This window comes from Arvicanthis niloticus, chromosome 5 (genome assembly GCF_011762505.2).
Source record: "Arvicanthis niloticus isolate mArvNil1 chromosome 5, mArvNil1.pat.X, whole genome shotgun sequence".
In the NCBI taxonomy this organism is placed as follows: Eukaryota; Metazoa; Chordata; class Mammalia; order Rodentia; family Muridae; genus Arvicanthis; species Arvicanthis niloticus.
In genome coordinates, this window is record NC_047662.1 from 56,162,172 (window position 1) to 56,180,297 (window position 18,126).

General features: G+C 35.5%; 1 protein-coding gene across 2 annotated transcripts in view; it reads right to left on the reverse strand.

Annotated features, from left to right (window-relative positions):
* Positions 1–230: 230 nt before the first annotated feature.
* Ift74 (intraflagellar transport 74) overlaps positions 231–18,126 on the reverse strand; it is an 82,868-nt gene continuing 64,972 nt past the window's right edge. For both annotated transcript variants that reach the window (XM_076934658.1, XM_034501985.2), the window contains 7 exons: positions 15,316–15,369; positions 14,354–14,451; positions 13,580–13,706; positions 7,033–7,196; positions 6,050–6,175; positions 1,726–1,786; positions 231–511 (listed from right to left, as the gene is read on the reverse strand). In XM_076934658.1, coding sequence (XP_076790773.1) covers positions 393–511; positions 1,726–1,786; positions 6,050–6,175; positions 7,033–7,196; positions 13,580–13,706; positions 14,354–14,451; positions 15,316–15,369 — 749 coding nt within the window. In that variant the 3' untranslated portion in view covers positions 231–392. The remainder of the gene's footprint in view (positions 512–1,725; positions 1,787–6,049; positions 6,176–7,032; positions 7,197–13,579; positions 13,707–14,353; positions 14,452–15,315; positions 15,370–18,126) is intronic.

Here is an 18,126-nt window from a genome sequence, read left to right on the forward strand (position 1 = left end):
AGTAATTTTATTTATTTTTAATTAATTTATTTATTCTTATGTATATGACTGTTTTGCTTGCATGTATGCCTGGTGCCCACAGAGATCAGAAGAGGGTGCCAAATCCCTTGTAACTGAGGTTACCAATGTCGTCAGCCACCATGTGGGAGCTGGTAAACTGAACATGGGTCATCTGTCATAGAGCAAAAGAGTTATGGTTACTATAAACACAAATATCACAGGAAAAGGAGTAATATGCAACATTTTATTGAATTATTTAACTGTGCAAGAGATCTCTCCTCCAAGGAGATCACAAAACCACGGCATTCAAAAACTGGAGTTTAACTCTTCAAGGGGAAACTAATTTACTTTTAGCATGCTTGAGGATGCTTGTCGATTCAGTCAACTCAGTTTCAGCTTCTGCTGGCATTATGTAGAGCATCCATGATGGTTTTATTGTACTCTGCAATCTGCTTCATCACGTTTTTAATCACTGGCTGATAATCACTCTCTTGACTCTTGGTTGCTATGACTAATTACAAGAGTTAAGGAGAAACAATGTCAGTAAAAACAGTAGTCTGTGACTCAGAAAGGAACTGAAGCAGACTTGGGTATTTGTCACAGTGAATGTAGACAGTACAGAAAAAGTACTAGAATAAATTTTAGACTTAACCTTATTTTAGCAAAGCATAAGTTGATACAAAAAGGCCAAGTAAAACCTGTTTCAAAAAAAACCCACTTTTGATTTTTTTCCTCATTAAGTTATTTATTTATTCATTCATTTTACAGCCTTGTTGTAGCTCCCTTCCCTCCTCTCCTCCCAGCTCCTGATTTTTTTTTTTTTAATGCCAGGTTGCTCAATCTAATTCTACTCTCAGAACAACTAACCTTCAGAAAATCTCCAGTCTCTATAATGTCACATGGGATTTCAGGCAAGTCTCACTTCACTATTTCAGACTTCACTATTTCAGAGTCATGTAATTTATGTTGCATAAAGCTTTTAAACATCCAGTGAATACTCAGTCAGCCTTTTAAGCCTAGTTGTTCTAAAACTATGAATAGAGCTCCTACGGCATCCTATCGAGAAGTAAGCTGAGGTGTGTGCTGCCTCTGAGATAAAGTTCAGCAACATTCTAAAGGAGAGCCTATCATAACCATCTTGTTCTGAGGACGGGTATCCTGGAATAAGTCAAAGGGAATGGGCAGGAAACAAATTCTGGACAGATGTAACTTTATGATGCAGGTCCTCACTTGGTAGAAATAAGATGCAATTGAATTATGTGTAACACAATTGAACTCAGAGGTCAAATTTCTTAGGACCCTGACTGGTTAGCACCTTTTGCTCTACAGAGAGCCAAGCTGTAGCATTATAAACAACTAACACTTATATCTAAACTTTTTCAGAAACTCTATGAATTCAAACTGTTCTAGACATTATAAACTTATGGCTTAAACAGATTAAAAGACCTTTCTAAGAACTGTAGCTTACCAGTGACAGAATCAACATTCAAAGTTTGATCATCCAACTCCACAATGTAAACCCTTAAGCACTAAGCTATACAGTGACTTATACTCCATTTTGGGTAGTTCTCAAAATCAATTTTGAGACTAATAGATAGTCTGAGTAAACACTGTTATAGAACAGAAAACGGTGCTAGTCTTTATGACCCCCATATAATTAGCTCAGAGTTCTGTACACACTAATAAGCATTTGGTAAGGACATGTCAAGTCAGTTTAAAGGATACACTCTTTCATTACAAAATTATTTTGCTCCAGGTGCTGCCACTTCCTCTCCAAATTTGTAAGCTAGAAACACAAAAGGTGAATGTTAACTGACTCTCATATTCATAATCATTACATATAACTTTGAGAGTATACATATCCCTTTGGGTATAAAAAAAAAACACCCAATTTTAAATATTAACAATTGCTTGCATTCTCAATAAAGTAAGAGTCATCAAAGAAGAAACTTAGGTTAAATCAGACAACAGCATATACATTTAGGACAATGCTAAATTCTGTAAAAGGTTTTACTATGCTTATTTTAATTACAAAATAGTAAAAATATATGCCAATAAACTGACAAACTGAAAGTCAATTTATGACTTTTCCTAAAGTAACTTAAAAAAGAAAAATGGGATGTGATGGGAATCTCTCCCTGAATTCTGGAAATCTAATGCTACAAAGGTAATATATATTCTAACACTGCCAAAGGTTCAGACATATAGGAAAAACTTCCTTATTTCTAGATCTAAGTTTCCTGTCTTGTTTCCCAGGCTGCGATAAGAGCAGAGCTGCAGTGTGAAGATTGTAAGAGAGTCTGTAAAAAGCTGGCATTGTTACAATAATTTCTGCATCAACAGGAAACTAATGTGGATATTATATTGATGGTTGCTTCCTCAGAAGACAATTTCACTGTTATAGAACTAAACTGTTTTTCTGATTTAATTAACCTTGTAACTCTAGCTTTTTAAGATTCACGTAGTTGTCCCTAAGCAAAGGAGTGTCTGAAAAATGAAACACTAAAATAACTTTCTCCCTGGCTATTTCAAAGTAATGAGCATTCAAAAGAATGTGGTAAGTAAAGAAGCAAGAAAAAAAGTTTGTTCTCATTCTCATGAAAGTTATTCTCAGCACACACATACATTATCTATCCTATTGTTTCCTCCAGAGAGATAAATTTGGATACCAGGATGGAATCACAGTTAACTGTGTAAAATATATGGTCCTTGAGTCCTTATGAAATCAGATCTGTCGCAAATAAGACCTGGAAGTTAGGATGGCCCCCACGGAAGCAGTCAGCACATTTTGGCAATAAATCTTTAATAACCTTTTGCAAAGTCAAGTACCAGACATGTTTCCTTCTTGCTCTCACACGGCAATGAACCTCTTAAGTGCTATACAAATGATACAAGAATCACTTCATGTCAAATTCCTCTTACATTGTACATCCTCATTACTGACTTGCCTTGACACTTACCATAAGGTAAATGACAATTTTGAAAATCTTTTCTCTCTATAGCTTATTCAAATAATATCCCATGAAATTATTTATAGATATAAGAACACTTTTTAAGAAAACTGTTATAATATTTAGAGACAAGGATTTGATTTAGTTAGCCAAGATCAAAATTGGCAAAATACAAAAATACAGAGGTATATTTAAAATGTGGCTTACGTTATGATTTGGAAAAAGAATAACAAAACAAACGTGTCCACATGGTACCTTACATCATCTATGTAGTGGAAGAAGAAAGCCAACATTTAAACAAAGCCATCTTTTCCCCATGACCCATTTCAGACAATGTAATACAGTCAAACTCTTCTTACACTTTCTCTAGCACTCTTCTCCACTCAAACAGCTTTTACATCGTAAATTTCAAGTCTATTTTTAGGTTTTTACATTGTGAAGCAAAGACTGACAGGTAAACAGGATACATAAATTAGTGATTTCTAGTTATTGCAAACTCTCGTAAGATTCTATATTGTTCAGTAGAAATATAAAGTATCTTTTTAAAATATTGTATCCATACAGTGTGATATTTAAAAGAAACATTTTTAAAGATGTTAAAAATTTTAAGAAGCTGTTTAAAGACTGTTTTTAATACTTCATTTTATGAAAATATGAGTTGATGAAGAGGCGAATAGCCTATATATGCCAATATATACCAATGTGTTAGAAATGTTCATTTCTGGGTAAGAGTGAGTAAAATGACCAGATTTTGGTTGTTATACTGTGATCATATTGCTATGTAAATTGGGGAATTTCATACATTTAGAATTTTAAGTTGTAAGTGATTGGACATGGCCACAATCAACGCTTGCCTGACTTTAACTACTCAATTTGAATACAGCACGTATGTTTCATTTGGTAATTAGAAAATGTTTAGTATATACCTACCATATACAAACTAGTTACGGAGTGCTAGAGATGGACAGTATACCCTCCAAGAGCCTATAATCTATAAGACCTCAAACACTGTTCAGATATGTAACAGAGGATGGGTGATATGAAAAAAGTTACTGTAATTATGTGTCTATAAAGATATAAATCCAGAGCTTCAAGAACAGGACTGCTCTTCATAGTGTTATTACAACAGCTTAAGATTAGAAATTACCTAAATGTCCAATTAGAGACTGGTTCTGTAAACTATGCTTTATCACATAGTAGTATATTTATTATATATGATCTCAAAATGCACACTGTGGCATACATATATACATACACACACTAAGTAGACAGACAGTGCCAGTTGTACTCTGGGATTAGTGCTGTTCTTAGCCTTCATCAGAAAAGCTTCTTTTTGAACTGAGGCTGCAGTTTGTGCAAAGACTTACAAATGGACAGAATGAGGAGAATAAGTGACTGGGGCACGCTCAGTATGTCACAAGCCTCAATCCATCCCCTCAAGGCTCAGGGCATGTTGTGGAAGGAGTGGAAGAATGTACATGTAGGTCACAGAGGAGTGCTGAAAAGCAATGTTTTCTGGAAATGACACAACTGACTCATGGGCTCACTACAGCTCTGTGTACAAGACTGGTCCCATCAACATGGGTTCACCCGGCCCCACCCTTAACTAGGGAATATGGGCACCATTAGTGTATTCCCATTAGAATATGGGAAGGACTGCCATTTTCTCAGTGGTGGGACCATTGATAAGCTGCCCATGCCTGTGAGAAAGAGGGGGTAAAATGATTTTAAGAGCCAGTGGGGATGGACAATACCAAGGCAACAACAGTACCTTCCAGACACAAGACGACTGAGGTATATAAACTCACTCATAGATACTGTGGCAGCACACACAGGGCCTACACAGGTCCAAGTCAGATGGGGTCTCAGTATGGAGAGGATACCTAGACATGAGTCCCTATTCCTAACTCAGAGGCTACTTCCAAATGTCAACAGCTCACAAAGGAAAAACTAGTTTTTTCTAATGGAGTATACAAACCACACTTAACATCAGGCCCAAAGTAGATGGCCAAGACCAAACAAACTCAAAATTTTTGGAAAGTTTTTATGTCATAATTGCTAGGTTTGAGCATTTTTATTTTATTGGTCTTTTGCTTATATATTGTTTTCCAATTTTGTGTTTTTATGGGTTGTGTCTATGCACATGTTTGTGTGTGTGTGTGTGTTATGTGCATGTATTACACATGCATAGAAGAGTTTCTTATGCCTTTTCTTTGTTCTTTTCCTGTTTGTTTTATCTTATTTTGGTTTGATTTACTTGCCTGTTTGAGAAGGAAGATGTGGAGCTGGGTGGGTGGGGAAGCGGGAGGATCTGGGAGGAGATGAGGGAGGAAAACTACAATCTAAGTGTACTTTATTAAAAATATTTATTTTCAATAAAAAAAAAAAAACAAGTTGCCCATGCTTTAGTAAGTAAATAATGCTCTCATGCAAGCAATCTTAAGCTCAGTGGGTACAAAACCCATATCAAAGTAGGACAGGAATGACTGGAAAGAAGAGTTCCAGAGGGGAAGGAAGAATGGGAGGGAGGGGCGTGTGAGAGCTCCACAGAGACAGGTATGAAAGAACTGAAGAACAAAAATAAATGGGAAACAGCAACAAAGTCCCAAGCTAAACACACAGGACATGGTATGCATTTATGCATGTAAGTGTGTATATATGAAAATGTGTATGTGTGTCATGTACATGTGTGTTTTACTCATTTCAAAATGACAAAAATTCTGTCTGTCATTGGTGTTTATGTTATTTGTAGTTTCTGTGGGGTTTCAACAGAAATTAGAAGTTTCTGTTTACTTTTGGTAAATTTTAAAGCAATTACCCAGTGTAGCATAATAGCCATGCCCAAGAGAGTATATCCTATAAAACTGGCCTTTTGTACAGGCCTACTGAAAGAATAAGAAAGAAATTAATTCATATTAATGTACAGAATCTCACTGTTTCAAAGCCAAAAAAGTATGGAAGGCTTATAAGGCAGGCCTGAAACCAAAATGAAACAAGAATAAGAAGACAGCTGTCTGAAGTAAAAACCACAGACTGAGAACAAGACAGACAACGTCAGAGGCAGAGAGGATTTCGAAGGCAGCTTTGAGTGCTCTTACCTGAGCATGTGTCTCATTATCCTGAAGTTGGGTTTTCAGTGCCTCATAATCTGTGGTCAGTTTCTCCATTATTTTCTTAAAGGCATTTCTGTGGGTTGACAATACTGTTCTTTCTTGATGTAATTTCTAGATAGATCCAAACAGAAACTATAATAAACGTCTAGAAAGTCAACATAAAAACCACATTTGGTTTTGATATTTTAATACTTTTATTTTGTAAAATTCTACCAGAGTTATAATCACTTTAAGACTTCTTTACAAAAATATCTTTTGAATAATAAGCTATATAAAACTATATTAATAATGCAATAAATTCTTCCATGTCTGTACTGACTCCCAAAAATTTAAGATTAAATTTAAAAATGGAATAGAGAGATACTGATGAGTCTGCAGAGGAGCCTATCACCTACATCAAGACTTGGCAAGGTTTAGAATTCTCTGTATTAGGGAGCAACTTATACTTTGCCTTTAAATTTTTGCCTTCTCTTAAAGCTTCTAAGTCTCTTTAAATTCCAACTATACATATAACAAATTTTATTACTTCTTTTGAACTTGTATGTCAAATAATATATTAAAGTAGTAAGTCATATAAAGTACATGTGAATTAAAGTTAATTAAGAAAAAAATGACTGGGGGCTGCAGCTTGCTTGGTAGAGGGCTTACCTAGCATATGAGGCCCTAGTTTGGCCCCAAGTAAGCCATGCATAGTAGCCACATAACCCTATAATCCCAGGAGTCAGAGATGAGGCAGAAAGATCAGATGTGTAAGGGCACCCAAACATCAGAGCAAGTTTGAAGTAAACTACTTGAACACCTGTCTTAAAAAAGAAGAGTGGGGGGAGAAGAGGAGGGAGTGGGAGGAGAAAAAAGGGGAGGAAGGGGAGAGGGAGAGGGAAGAAAAGGGAAAGGAAGGGAAGAAAAAGGAGGAGGAAGGAAGGAAACATTTGGGTGATAACTTTTAAAGGTTTTATTAAACATTTTACCTTCTTTTTTTCTTCAGCTGATGATTTTAAAGCTGCCAGGTCACTGTATGTCTCCAGGTCAGCAGTCATTTGCTTAATTTTGTTTTTCAGAGATTGTTGCTCTTCTGTCATCTTACTCTCCAGAAGTTCCATTTTCTGTAGATCCAGCTGTAGACGCTGACTATCTGGAGCATAAGAATTTAAAGTAACAATTAAAATTCTATACTTTCATATAACTAGTCTTAGGTTTTTAGAGCTTCTGGTCACAATATGTTAGTCACTTGACAAATATACAATTTCTTGTATATATTTCTTTTTAAGAACATCTTACTTAGTATATACTTATGATTGTTAACTAATAAACAGTGAACAGCATTACACTTTATTTGTAAATGGAGCATATTTAATGTGCATTTTCTTCTTAAGATATATAATAAACTTTTGTCTGTGAGTACACACTAGACAGCATATTAGCACTTTGAATGTAGAACACTGAAACAGAAAAATAATGAACAGAGAGAGGCAGGAGTGAGGAAGAGGGAGAGAAGGAAGGGATAGGGAGAGGTATAGGACACAGTACTAAACACCCAGAAAACTACTGATCTTTTACAATATAACTGGACAAGTGAGAAGGTCAGTGCTCCAGAGAAAACAATGTGTAACTTTGGAGACCTAGAACAAGAACAGAAATTCAGTAACTGGATATTTATTCCACTTAGTATTCATTTAAAATGACAAACAGTGCTTTTAAAAAAAAAAGTCACTGGTTAGAGAGATGGCTCAATAGAGAAAGTGCTTACAGCACAAGAATAAGGACCAGAGTTTGGATCTTTTTCTTTTTTCTTTAATATTTTTTATTGGATATTTTATTTACATTTCAGATGCCATCCCCTTTCCCCAATTCCCCTCCCTAGAAAACCCCTATCCCATGCCCCCTTTTCCTTTTTGCTTTTATACAATTTTTAAATGTTAATCAAAGGCTTTATAAGTTTGGTAATGCTCAATCAGAAGTGTAACCCTAGATATATAAACTATCTTTGACTGGTGGAGACTCGTGAACATCTGCCTCCATGTCCCCCCCGCCCTTTCTCTCTCTCATCACCTAGCTTCTTCTCTCCTTCTTTTCCTCTTCTCCTTACTCCTTCTCTTCCTCCCACCTTAGCTCCTCCTACATATCACCCTTCCTGTTTAAAAGAAAAACTTTTCTCTCAAAATACAATTAGAGCATAATTATACCAATTTGTACCAGTGAGGTACAAGATAGTCCTAATACCCAGTCCATCATTTTGTTGACTAACCAGAGCCTCTGTCATCTCTCCTAACTAAAACACTTAGTTCTGAACCTGGCTTTTTTCTTGGCTTTAGAATGAATGTCAGCTGAAAACCATCCTCTCAAATCTTTTCTCTCAAAGTAAATAGTCAGGATTGGTTATGGGACTATAAGTTTTCAACCCCGTCAGAAATCCAGAATGACTGAGTTAAATGAAATTATGGGAAGCACAAAGCATAGCTTCTAAAACTTAGCCAATTTTTAGAGTCCACTGAACACCTGGACAGTCGAGTTTGGATCTTCTTAATCCACAAAAATGTTGGGTAGGCATGGCAGACTACTATAATTCCAGCAGTGAGGAGGCAGAGACAGGGATCCCAGAACAAACTGGCTACTTAGATGACCCAGAATTATCAAATTCAGGGTTCATTGAGCAATCTTTTCTCAAAAAAGTAGAAAGCGATCCAGGAAGATATCGTTCCTCAGCTTTGGGCCTCTATATGCACACATGTGTACCCACACACATGCAAACATACAAAAATGATTTTTAAAAGTGGTTGTCATACAACAAAATACTTTAAAATTGATATAACTAAGCTAGAATTCCTTTAATGTTTCATTTACCCCTTTCAGAGTTTTAAACTTAAGCATACTGAAATACATATGTACAAGTGTATATCATTATATGTGCAACAAGATTTAAATGTTATCATAGTGTCAATTTCAAGCTAGGTACATGCTTATTATCCTGGCATCTAGAGGCTGAGGCAAGAGGGCTCTGAGTTCAAGGCCAGATGGGAAATATGGTAAGACTATCTCAGAAATCCAAAACCATAAAATGCTTCATTTGGCATCCTACCTTCACTAAGGTCACAAGCAGTTATGAGAATAAAGTGCTAACTAAGCATGTAACCAAGGTCTATTAGAGCACTTCAATAATATAGATAGGAAACATGCTTAGCTAACTGAAACAAGCAGTTACATAAATTTAACTGTAAATGTAATTTGGATATGTACTCAGTAAATACATTAAAGAACTATACAAACTGATTTTTTTTTCCAGAGAAAAGGAGCAAATGTTTGGTTGGTATAGAGTAAGGTTTATCTCCTTTTCCCATCAGGTCCTTATGAAAAGCCTAAAGCTTCTCCAGGGGAAGAGACAGGAAGAGGAAGCAGTCTAGTTCCTTCTGATATGCTATGAAGTTGTGAAGTTTACTGAGCAGTGTGTACAGAGCAGCACAATCTCAGGAGGGGCCACTTTGACCTGGGGAAATGTTTCTGAAATATTCTGCCATCAGCACATTTGTTTACTCCCCAGAGTTTCCTTTCTAAAAATATAAATAAAAACTACTGCTAGCAAGATCCCTTGCCTCTACCCTGCAGGACAGTAGTTCTGAATATGTTTCTGTAATGAATCCAGAGGAACCCTTGTGGCTGTTTCTTCTTTTTCCTCAATCATCTCACTTACTTGGTATAACTTCTTTCACCTTTTCTCTAAGAAGTAATGTTGCCCCAGAGAGTAAGAGTACTCTATTAAGAAACAGTGAAAAAAAGTCAGGTGGGTTCCAGTAACGATCTCAAAGACAGAAAGGGGAGCAGTTCACAGACGGGCACTATAACATACATTATCTCAGAACAATCAACCACATTATCATAAACCTTTGGTGATTTTCAGATAAAAGAAATATCATAAGTGTAGGCAATGATTTAAAGAAGGAAAAAAACCTAGTTTTAAATAAACAAAAGAACCCATAGATGAAATAAATTATAAAAGGCAGAATTCAAATCTTAATAAAATTTCCAGAAAAAGAAGAACTTTAGTGACAGATTGTAATTTTCACCTCTATGAAAGCCAGTTCTTATTCTTTTGCAAATCCACAAGTGGAAAAAGCACAGTGACTAGTTTTTAAAAGGAAATACAAACACAAAGCATAAAGGTATGTAAAAATACAGAATCCTAATCACTGACTTTGTTTCCTGGTATTTATATTTGCCTTTACAGAATGTTTTTCAATGGCTGTGGCACCAAGATAACTTAAAGGAGGAAAAAGCTTGTTGTATTAACATCAACCTTAGATAAGTGACTATATAGATGAATTAATGTAATTCCTTAGTCTACAGAGAAGAGGAAAGGTTTTTAAATGCTCTAACTAGCTCAAGAACCTGAAAATAGCAATTAGAAAAGATGTGCAAACTAATGGTTTTTACTGAGTTATGCACATCACCAACAGAGAAGCAATCTAAGTATTGGTGAGTGGATAAAATACCTACTAGGCTAGGCAAAATAAGCCAGTCCCAATATTATGACCACATCTTCATGAGGCTTTCTTAAGAGGTAAATTCAAGAAACAGAAGTACAATTGTGATTGCCATGAGAACAGAGGGAACAAGGAGTTGTTCAGTGATAAAATTTCTGTTTTACATGATGAAAAAGTTCTGGAGCTCTTCTGTATAACCACGCACTGCCAGCCTGTACATCTTAAAATGACTAAGACAGATCATCAAGAAAATATACAACAAACACTGCTGGAGGGAATGTAAACTGTTGAATTCAGTACAAAAACCAGTGTGGAGTTATGACTTAACATCATACCTGAAAGACTCCGAGTCAACAGTCACAGGGGGATTGCACATCCATGTTTACTGTTGTACCATTTACAACAACTAAGGAATAGACAGTCTGATGCCCATCAGCAGATGAAGAAATAAAAGAAAATATGGTGCATTTACACAATGGAATGCTAGTCAACCATCATGAGTCCCTACATCTGCAGGAATATGAGATCTACCAGAGATCGTTATGTTGCACAAAATAAGCCAGATTCAGAGAAACAAATACCACATTGACTCTCACGAATGCTAAGCTTACATTATGTGTATATATATATGTATATATATATATGTGTATATGTAGGTCTTATATATATGTATATATATATGTATATATATAGGTCTAAAAAGGACAGAGGGAACAATGAGGGTCAGGAAGTGAGAGGGATAGACAAGAAAGAGGGAAAATGGAATATATGTGTCATGAGAGCAGAAGGGGTGTTTGGGGTGAGGAAGAGTACCAACAAATGTGGGTCAGAGGGCATTGGAAATTAATAAAAAAAGTGCAATGACATACATGCATACATGTATGATCACATCATAATGACACACATTTACTTTGAATATAAACTTAAAAATTAAAGTGAACAATGGATAAAACACTAAATTTTATGGATTTTTAACATGGTAAAAAAAGTACAAAGTACCTGTAGACATAAGCCCACGCTGGAATGTACCTCTTCCAGTTGCTCAGCATATAAATCACAAGAACTAGTAATCCTATGGCAACAAACTAAACCCAACTTAGGTAGAAATAGTCTTTAATCACAGAATGACAGCAATTCTCTATTTCTAGTATCACTTTTAATTAACTGGCATCTTATTATCATTCAATATGTATTTACAAGCTCAACATTCCCTGTCCAACTCCCAGGCAATGAATGGTACTTTCAAACATACACATTTTTTAGATGTAGAACCATAACATAATTCATATACTGACTGCATAACTGCTACAGCAGGATCTGAGACAGTACTGAACTATCAAGTCCATGAATCTGTCTACAATAAAAAGGATGAATAATCAGTTCAGGTCAAAATAAGTTTTACTCTCAAGAACATTTTAGGTTTTGGGAATCCCTATAAAATATCCATGTCTAGGATACCTAAACATTTTAGAGAGAGAGAGAGAGAGAGAGAGAGAGAGAGAGAGAGAGAGAGAGAGCTTTTCAGCCATGCTCCACCTTATTTTTGAGACAGAGTTTATCACCAAACCTGGAGCTCAAAAATTTGGTATGGCTGGCTGGCTTGTCTTTAACTGCATGTCTGTATGTCCCCACCAGCTTAGCAGTGGGATTACAAGCATGTCACCATGCCCAGCTTCAGTGTAAGCAGTAGGAATTCAAAGTCCCTTATACCCAGCTTCAGTGTGGGCGGTAGGGATCCAAAGTCCCTTACACTTGCAAGCACTTTACTGACTTAAGTCATCTCCCCAGCTTGAATCCTTAAGTATTTTACGTTAGTAAACATTAAGTTTATTTTCTCTAAACTCACTATCTGTGAGTGTAAATTCAAGTAGACAAAAAGAGCAAATTCAGTCACCTCATACCATAAAAAACACTCAGAATCTGTCAGTACAGAAATCCAAGATTCCATATGAATTTTTATAACTTTTTATCTAAACTCAACCTATGTCATTTGACGTGTATATCTTTTTGATCACTTGAAATAGGTTTAGTTTAAATTAAAATAATAAACAATGAAAATGTCTACCATTTTATAAAATACAGATTGACATATCAATTTCTGGGATACATTGATTAATAAAATTAAAATTCATCTGTCATTCTTCAGTTTTTAAAGTTTGACAACAAAATAATTACAATTAAGCATGTATGCTTGGTTGATGCCATTTTCCTTGGTCAGTCTGCACTAGTGAGTATGGCTAAAACTATTTCAACATCAGTGGAGATGCATCAGATGCTCTCCTAATTATTAACGTTTGACCCAATATGTGACCATGATGCATCTCCACACTCATGTCTATAAAATCATTACTTCACTGCCTTAGAACAGTCCTTCTACCAGGATGAAAGTTCCTTGAGGAAACAGATCTAACTTCTTTTAAAAGAAAAACTGAATACTGAGAACATCTCTCCCTGACCAAACTCTAGTCAGTCTCTGAACTCTTCCATTTAAGCCTCACTGTAAGCGCTGATTGCTCAACCTCATAATCACATTGCCTACTGGAAGCCATGGCTGTGGGTACCTCCAAGCACTGTGAAAGAATATTACACTACATATACCATATGTCATTACCCTGTAAAAATATCAAACTTCAAACTCTAAAACTGAATTGTGCATGTCACTTTGCACCACTGTAAAGTTAGAACACTACAGACCATGGCCTGGGAATGCTGGCTGGTAGTAGAGCAGCTCACTAGCACCACACATGCACACAGACACAAAATGCTGTGTGAAACCTTATGCTAGGGATGGTCTGCATTCCATGAGTATGGTTAAAGAAATGAGGATAAGCCAATGTGGTTTTAGTAAGTTCCTGGGTGATGCCATTGGAAATTCGCAAATTACCAATGATGGGGGTAATGGGCACTCATCAATTTGATCCTTCCTTATGAGACTTTCAAAAGAACTCAAAAAAGAATGAAGATAGTTTTGGAAGCTCCAATTTGTTATTAAAAAAAAGAAGAAGAAAACAGAATATAAACTCTTAGCCATTGTTCTCACCTGAAGTCAAGTTCCTAGCTGTTGTCTGTGACTTCTGCATCTCAGTTGATTTAAAGCTGAGGTCATCCTGCATCATCTTTAGCTCTTGGTTGGTGATGGAGGATATCTGTTTCATACGATTTATATTCTGTGCTTGCAGAGAAATAAACAAATATTTAGCGTTCCTATAAAACCACCATAAAACACAAAGGATGTGATGCATTGAATAGTTATTCAATTTTGACGTTTTATAGAATGCAGTAGGACTTGTTTTCACTTGCTTTATCAAACTCTAAACAAAATTAGCTACATAATTTGAGGAACTATGCAGACTTAGAACACTAAAAATACTGAAAAGAGGCATATATTTTCCTTCTTAGGCTAATACATAGTAGATTCTCAATAAACACTTTCTGAAAACTTAAAATGCTCATTAGGTATATCTACAAGAAAATATTTACCATATAAATTACAGTGTAAAACATTAATATCTTCTAAAATAATGTCTAGGTTTTAGAATTTTCTTAGTAAATTCAGATAAATTATCAATGGAAGGAAATCTTAAATTTTATTCTAATCACAGCTTCATGTACCACTTAACACTGATCATGTATATCCTTTCCTACATTATACTAATAGCTAAAATTTCCCTATAGAGATAAACATCAGTAGCTTGAAGAAACAAGAAGGGATTTTAAAGGAAACAGTTTAAGTGGGCAAATAGAACACCGAGTCTTCCACTTTCTGTACTGCTATTCAGAGAATCAGAATACTAAGACGGCGCACAGCACTTACCCGACTGCAATGCTCTAAAAGTGTGATGATGCTGGCTTCTATCTGTGCCTTCCTCTCTAGTTCCTGATTCTTCGTTTCCTCAAAAGTGTCTATAAAAGCTGCCGGTTGGAAACATAGTAAGATGGACTACTATTAACAGATTTAGTGCTAACTAAACTTAGAGTTTTAGGACTTCAGACTATTTTCCAGAAATCCCAAGTTTTACGTTTTAAATATAAAACTTAAACTATTAACCTACTCTATGTTCAAATACTTAAAGTCTGTTATGACTCTGATAGAAGTAAACTAGAGAGTTATAGCTGATCCCATAAAAATCAGAAAACTACTTCCTTGACACAGCTATAATTATTAATACTTACAGATGGCCACTGGTTTTATTTCTGAAATTAGTATTACTAAATACTTATCTGAAAATGTCTTTTTATTAAATTAATCAAATAATGGCTTAATCACAAAATAAATTTTATCATTTCTTCAGATTATAAAAGATATTCTAAGGAATTACCCATTTGTATGATCTGTAACTCATAAATACTTTTGTTCTCACTTGCATTCTTTAATTATTCCTGTGCAACTTCCAAAATTAAAAATAAGTAGTTAAATTTTACTATTAGTACGAGAATAGCATCAACATTGCATGCATTCTCTAATGCATTTCCATTATAATTTTCTACTAATTCTTCTTTGGTAGCTGAATAGGAAGCATATATTTTCTAATTAAAAAAAAAAACACATATGAATAGCAATCTAACTTGCATGTTATATGTCTCTATAATAATGATTTGATTAACATTGCAAACTGGAAAAAAAAAAAAGAAAATTTTCAGGTTACAGAACCCATTCACTCATAACCAAATTTTTAAAATATCATTTTTTCTAAGTGGTTCAATCTGGCAAATGTCTTCAGTGCCTTGTACAAATGAACTGCAATCTAATATTTACTTTATAAGAGCATCACTTACCATCCATATTTTCTTCCTTTTTTTTGAGTTCCTTGTATTTTTGATTCATTTCACCTATAAGAAATGGAAAACATTAATTTTTAAAATTCCAATCATAATATTCTAATGTAGAATTATTTTTAGGTTCTCTTTATGGCACTAGTCACTGAATATTTGATAGTGTGTAGTAGAATTTGAGTTTGGAGAAATTTGCTTGGATTTACTTTAAAACTGTTTTAAATCACTATTTGTGCCTTTACAACTAGGAAAAACATTCTCCTGACTGGAATAAACTTCTAGGCTTTCCATTCCAAATCTGAAGCTGTTCAGCCTAGGCATCAGCACTGCCAGTGATGGGAAAGACAAGTTCCCAAGCAAGTCTACCCTATCTCTGAGTAATTTGCAGCAAGCATGATAGGAGCATTTCTTACCTCACAAAGCTTAGAATCTATGAATGTAACATGTTATATGTTAAATTCATATCAAAAGGATACTATAGAAATGTACAATTAAGCTAACTCAAGTAATGTGGAAAAAATTTCCCTAATATTCATGCTACATTATAAAGAATCAACAACAGGAGTCACATATATGAAAAAAATATCAAAAACATTTTCCAGTAATTAGGATGGAAGTTAGTAAATTTTTATCTCAGGTACCAAGAGCCAGAGAGATACTGTGATAAGAGAGAAACGGAAACTGAGGATAATTTTCAAGATTCTTAGGCAACTTGAAAAGATAGGCGCATTAACTGCAAAGGGGGACAGGGTGATAAAGACATTGCATACAGAAATGTTGAACATATTGAGTTTAGTGAATATGAAAGTCATGTCTAAACAGAAAAAAATCAAAAGCCAGAAAGGACATCTCTGACATAGCGTCCCCACCAAGGATCCATTAGTTATTGCTTGTGCACATGTGTCATGTATAATCTTGAACATTTACTCATCTTACAAGTGTATTTCTCAGTTACTATGATCATTTTGATAATGGGGTTTCACCGTAGCAAACCCTGAGCTATGGAAGTACAGAGACATTCTCAATGTAAGATATTGCAACTCCATGTACCTAGGGCATCAAGTAAAGAAAGCATAAATATATGAGCTCGTTCAACCCAGTTTCTTCAGGCTAATCAATCAGTCCCTTACTTCCTAGAAAAATTAAGGATGGAAAGAATAGCAAGAAAATCTGTGTATTCTCCAATATGGTACAGAAAATTTCACAGATCTGATTGAAGCATTAATAAACTTGTGCAAACAGTATTGGTAGCGTCCTTAAGGAGGGCAGGGAAGCATGGGAATACAGACTTTTGCTTGTGCACATGTATCATGTATAATCTTGAACATTTACTCACCTTACAAGTGTATTTCTCAGTTACGAACAGGTAGTTTGTATTACGTATGACCTTAAATATTCAGATTACATGGTGGTAAACATGCAAATAGCAGTAGCAAACTGAAGAACCTCTGAACCTGCTGAGGTCTGGCTTACTAAAAAAGTCATAGTTCCTTAATCTGGCAACTCTTTTTTTTTTTTTTTTTTTTTTAAATTTATTTTATGTGAGCACACTGTCACTGTCTTCAGACACACCAGATGAGGTCATCAGATCCTATTACAGATGGTTGTGAGCCACTATGTGGTTGCTGGGAATTGAACTCAGGACCTCTGGAAGAGCAGCTAGTGCTCTCTTAACCACTGAGCCATCTCTCCAGCCCCTGTCTAGCAACTCTTGAGACTAGTTAAGGCATTAAGGGATTACAAGGTAGGTCCAGATTCTAGGGCATGTAAAAACTTAGCACCTTATCTTTCTTTCTCTAAACCAAGAAGAATGTCCTGCACATGCATTCTGTTTATAGTTCATGTTTTTCTTATCCTGCTCAAGATACTTCAATGAGGCTTTCCTGTCTACTCCATTAAGACTATTCCTATGGAGATTTGGTAACACATTAATAATCCAACCCAAAGGGCAGTTTCAGTTCTCTTACCCTGCAATATCTGCCACTGTTGATAAACCCTTTTTGACATATTTTCATGTATTGCTTCTGCATTGCATAGGTGAAATCCTTGCAATTCATTTACATGTATTATTTTGTGCATGCATGCACAAAATGTGTATATGTGTATGTGTGTGTGCATTCAGGCATGCCACAACATACATGTGAAGGTCAAAAAACGACTTTTGAGAACCAGCTCTCTTGACTACCATGTAGTTTCTGAGGATCAAACTTAGGTTGCCGGACATGTGGGCTAGTGTCTTTATCCCCTGAGCCTACTCTCCAGTAGTTCTTAACTGACTTCTAAAACTGTACTATAATGATGACAATCTTATTTAGTCCTGTGACTTAAGAACCCTTAATTTAATTGTTTCCCAATTTTCCAATTCTTTCATCTAATTGCTTACTGGATTAGTATTTAGATGTCCTTCTGGAACCTAAAATATGGTATACACATTAAACTTTCAGCATTCCCCCTCAAAATTTATACCTCTTTATTTTCTGTTATTTTGAATATCCTTACCATCTACTATCATTTAAGTCAGTAACCCAGAAGACCTTTCTCCCATTGTACCCAAGAAGGGTACAAACCCACCCTTCTTGTTGCCAACAAATTCAATGGGAAGGCATATATGGCCAGCATCTTGAGTTACACACCTGGCCAGTATGATTAGAAGGAGCAGAGCTCCTGCACATCTCAAGACTCCCAAGCTTCAAAACAAATTCCTGATCACTCTTGAAACAGAGACAAGTCAGAGCATTAGTGAACTCGCCTATGTTGTGATTTCTCAATAGAAAATGAGTTTCTGGAGCTGGAGAGATGGCTCAGTGGTTAAGA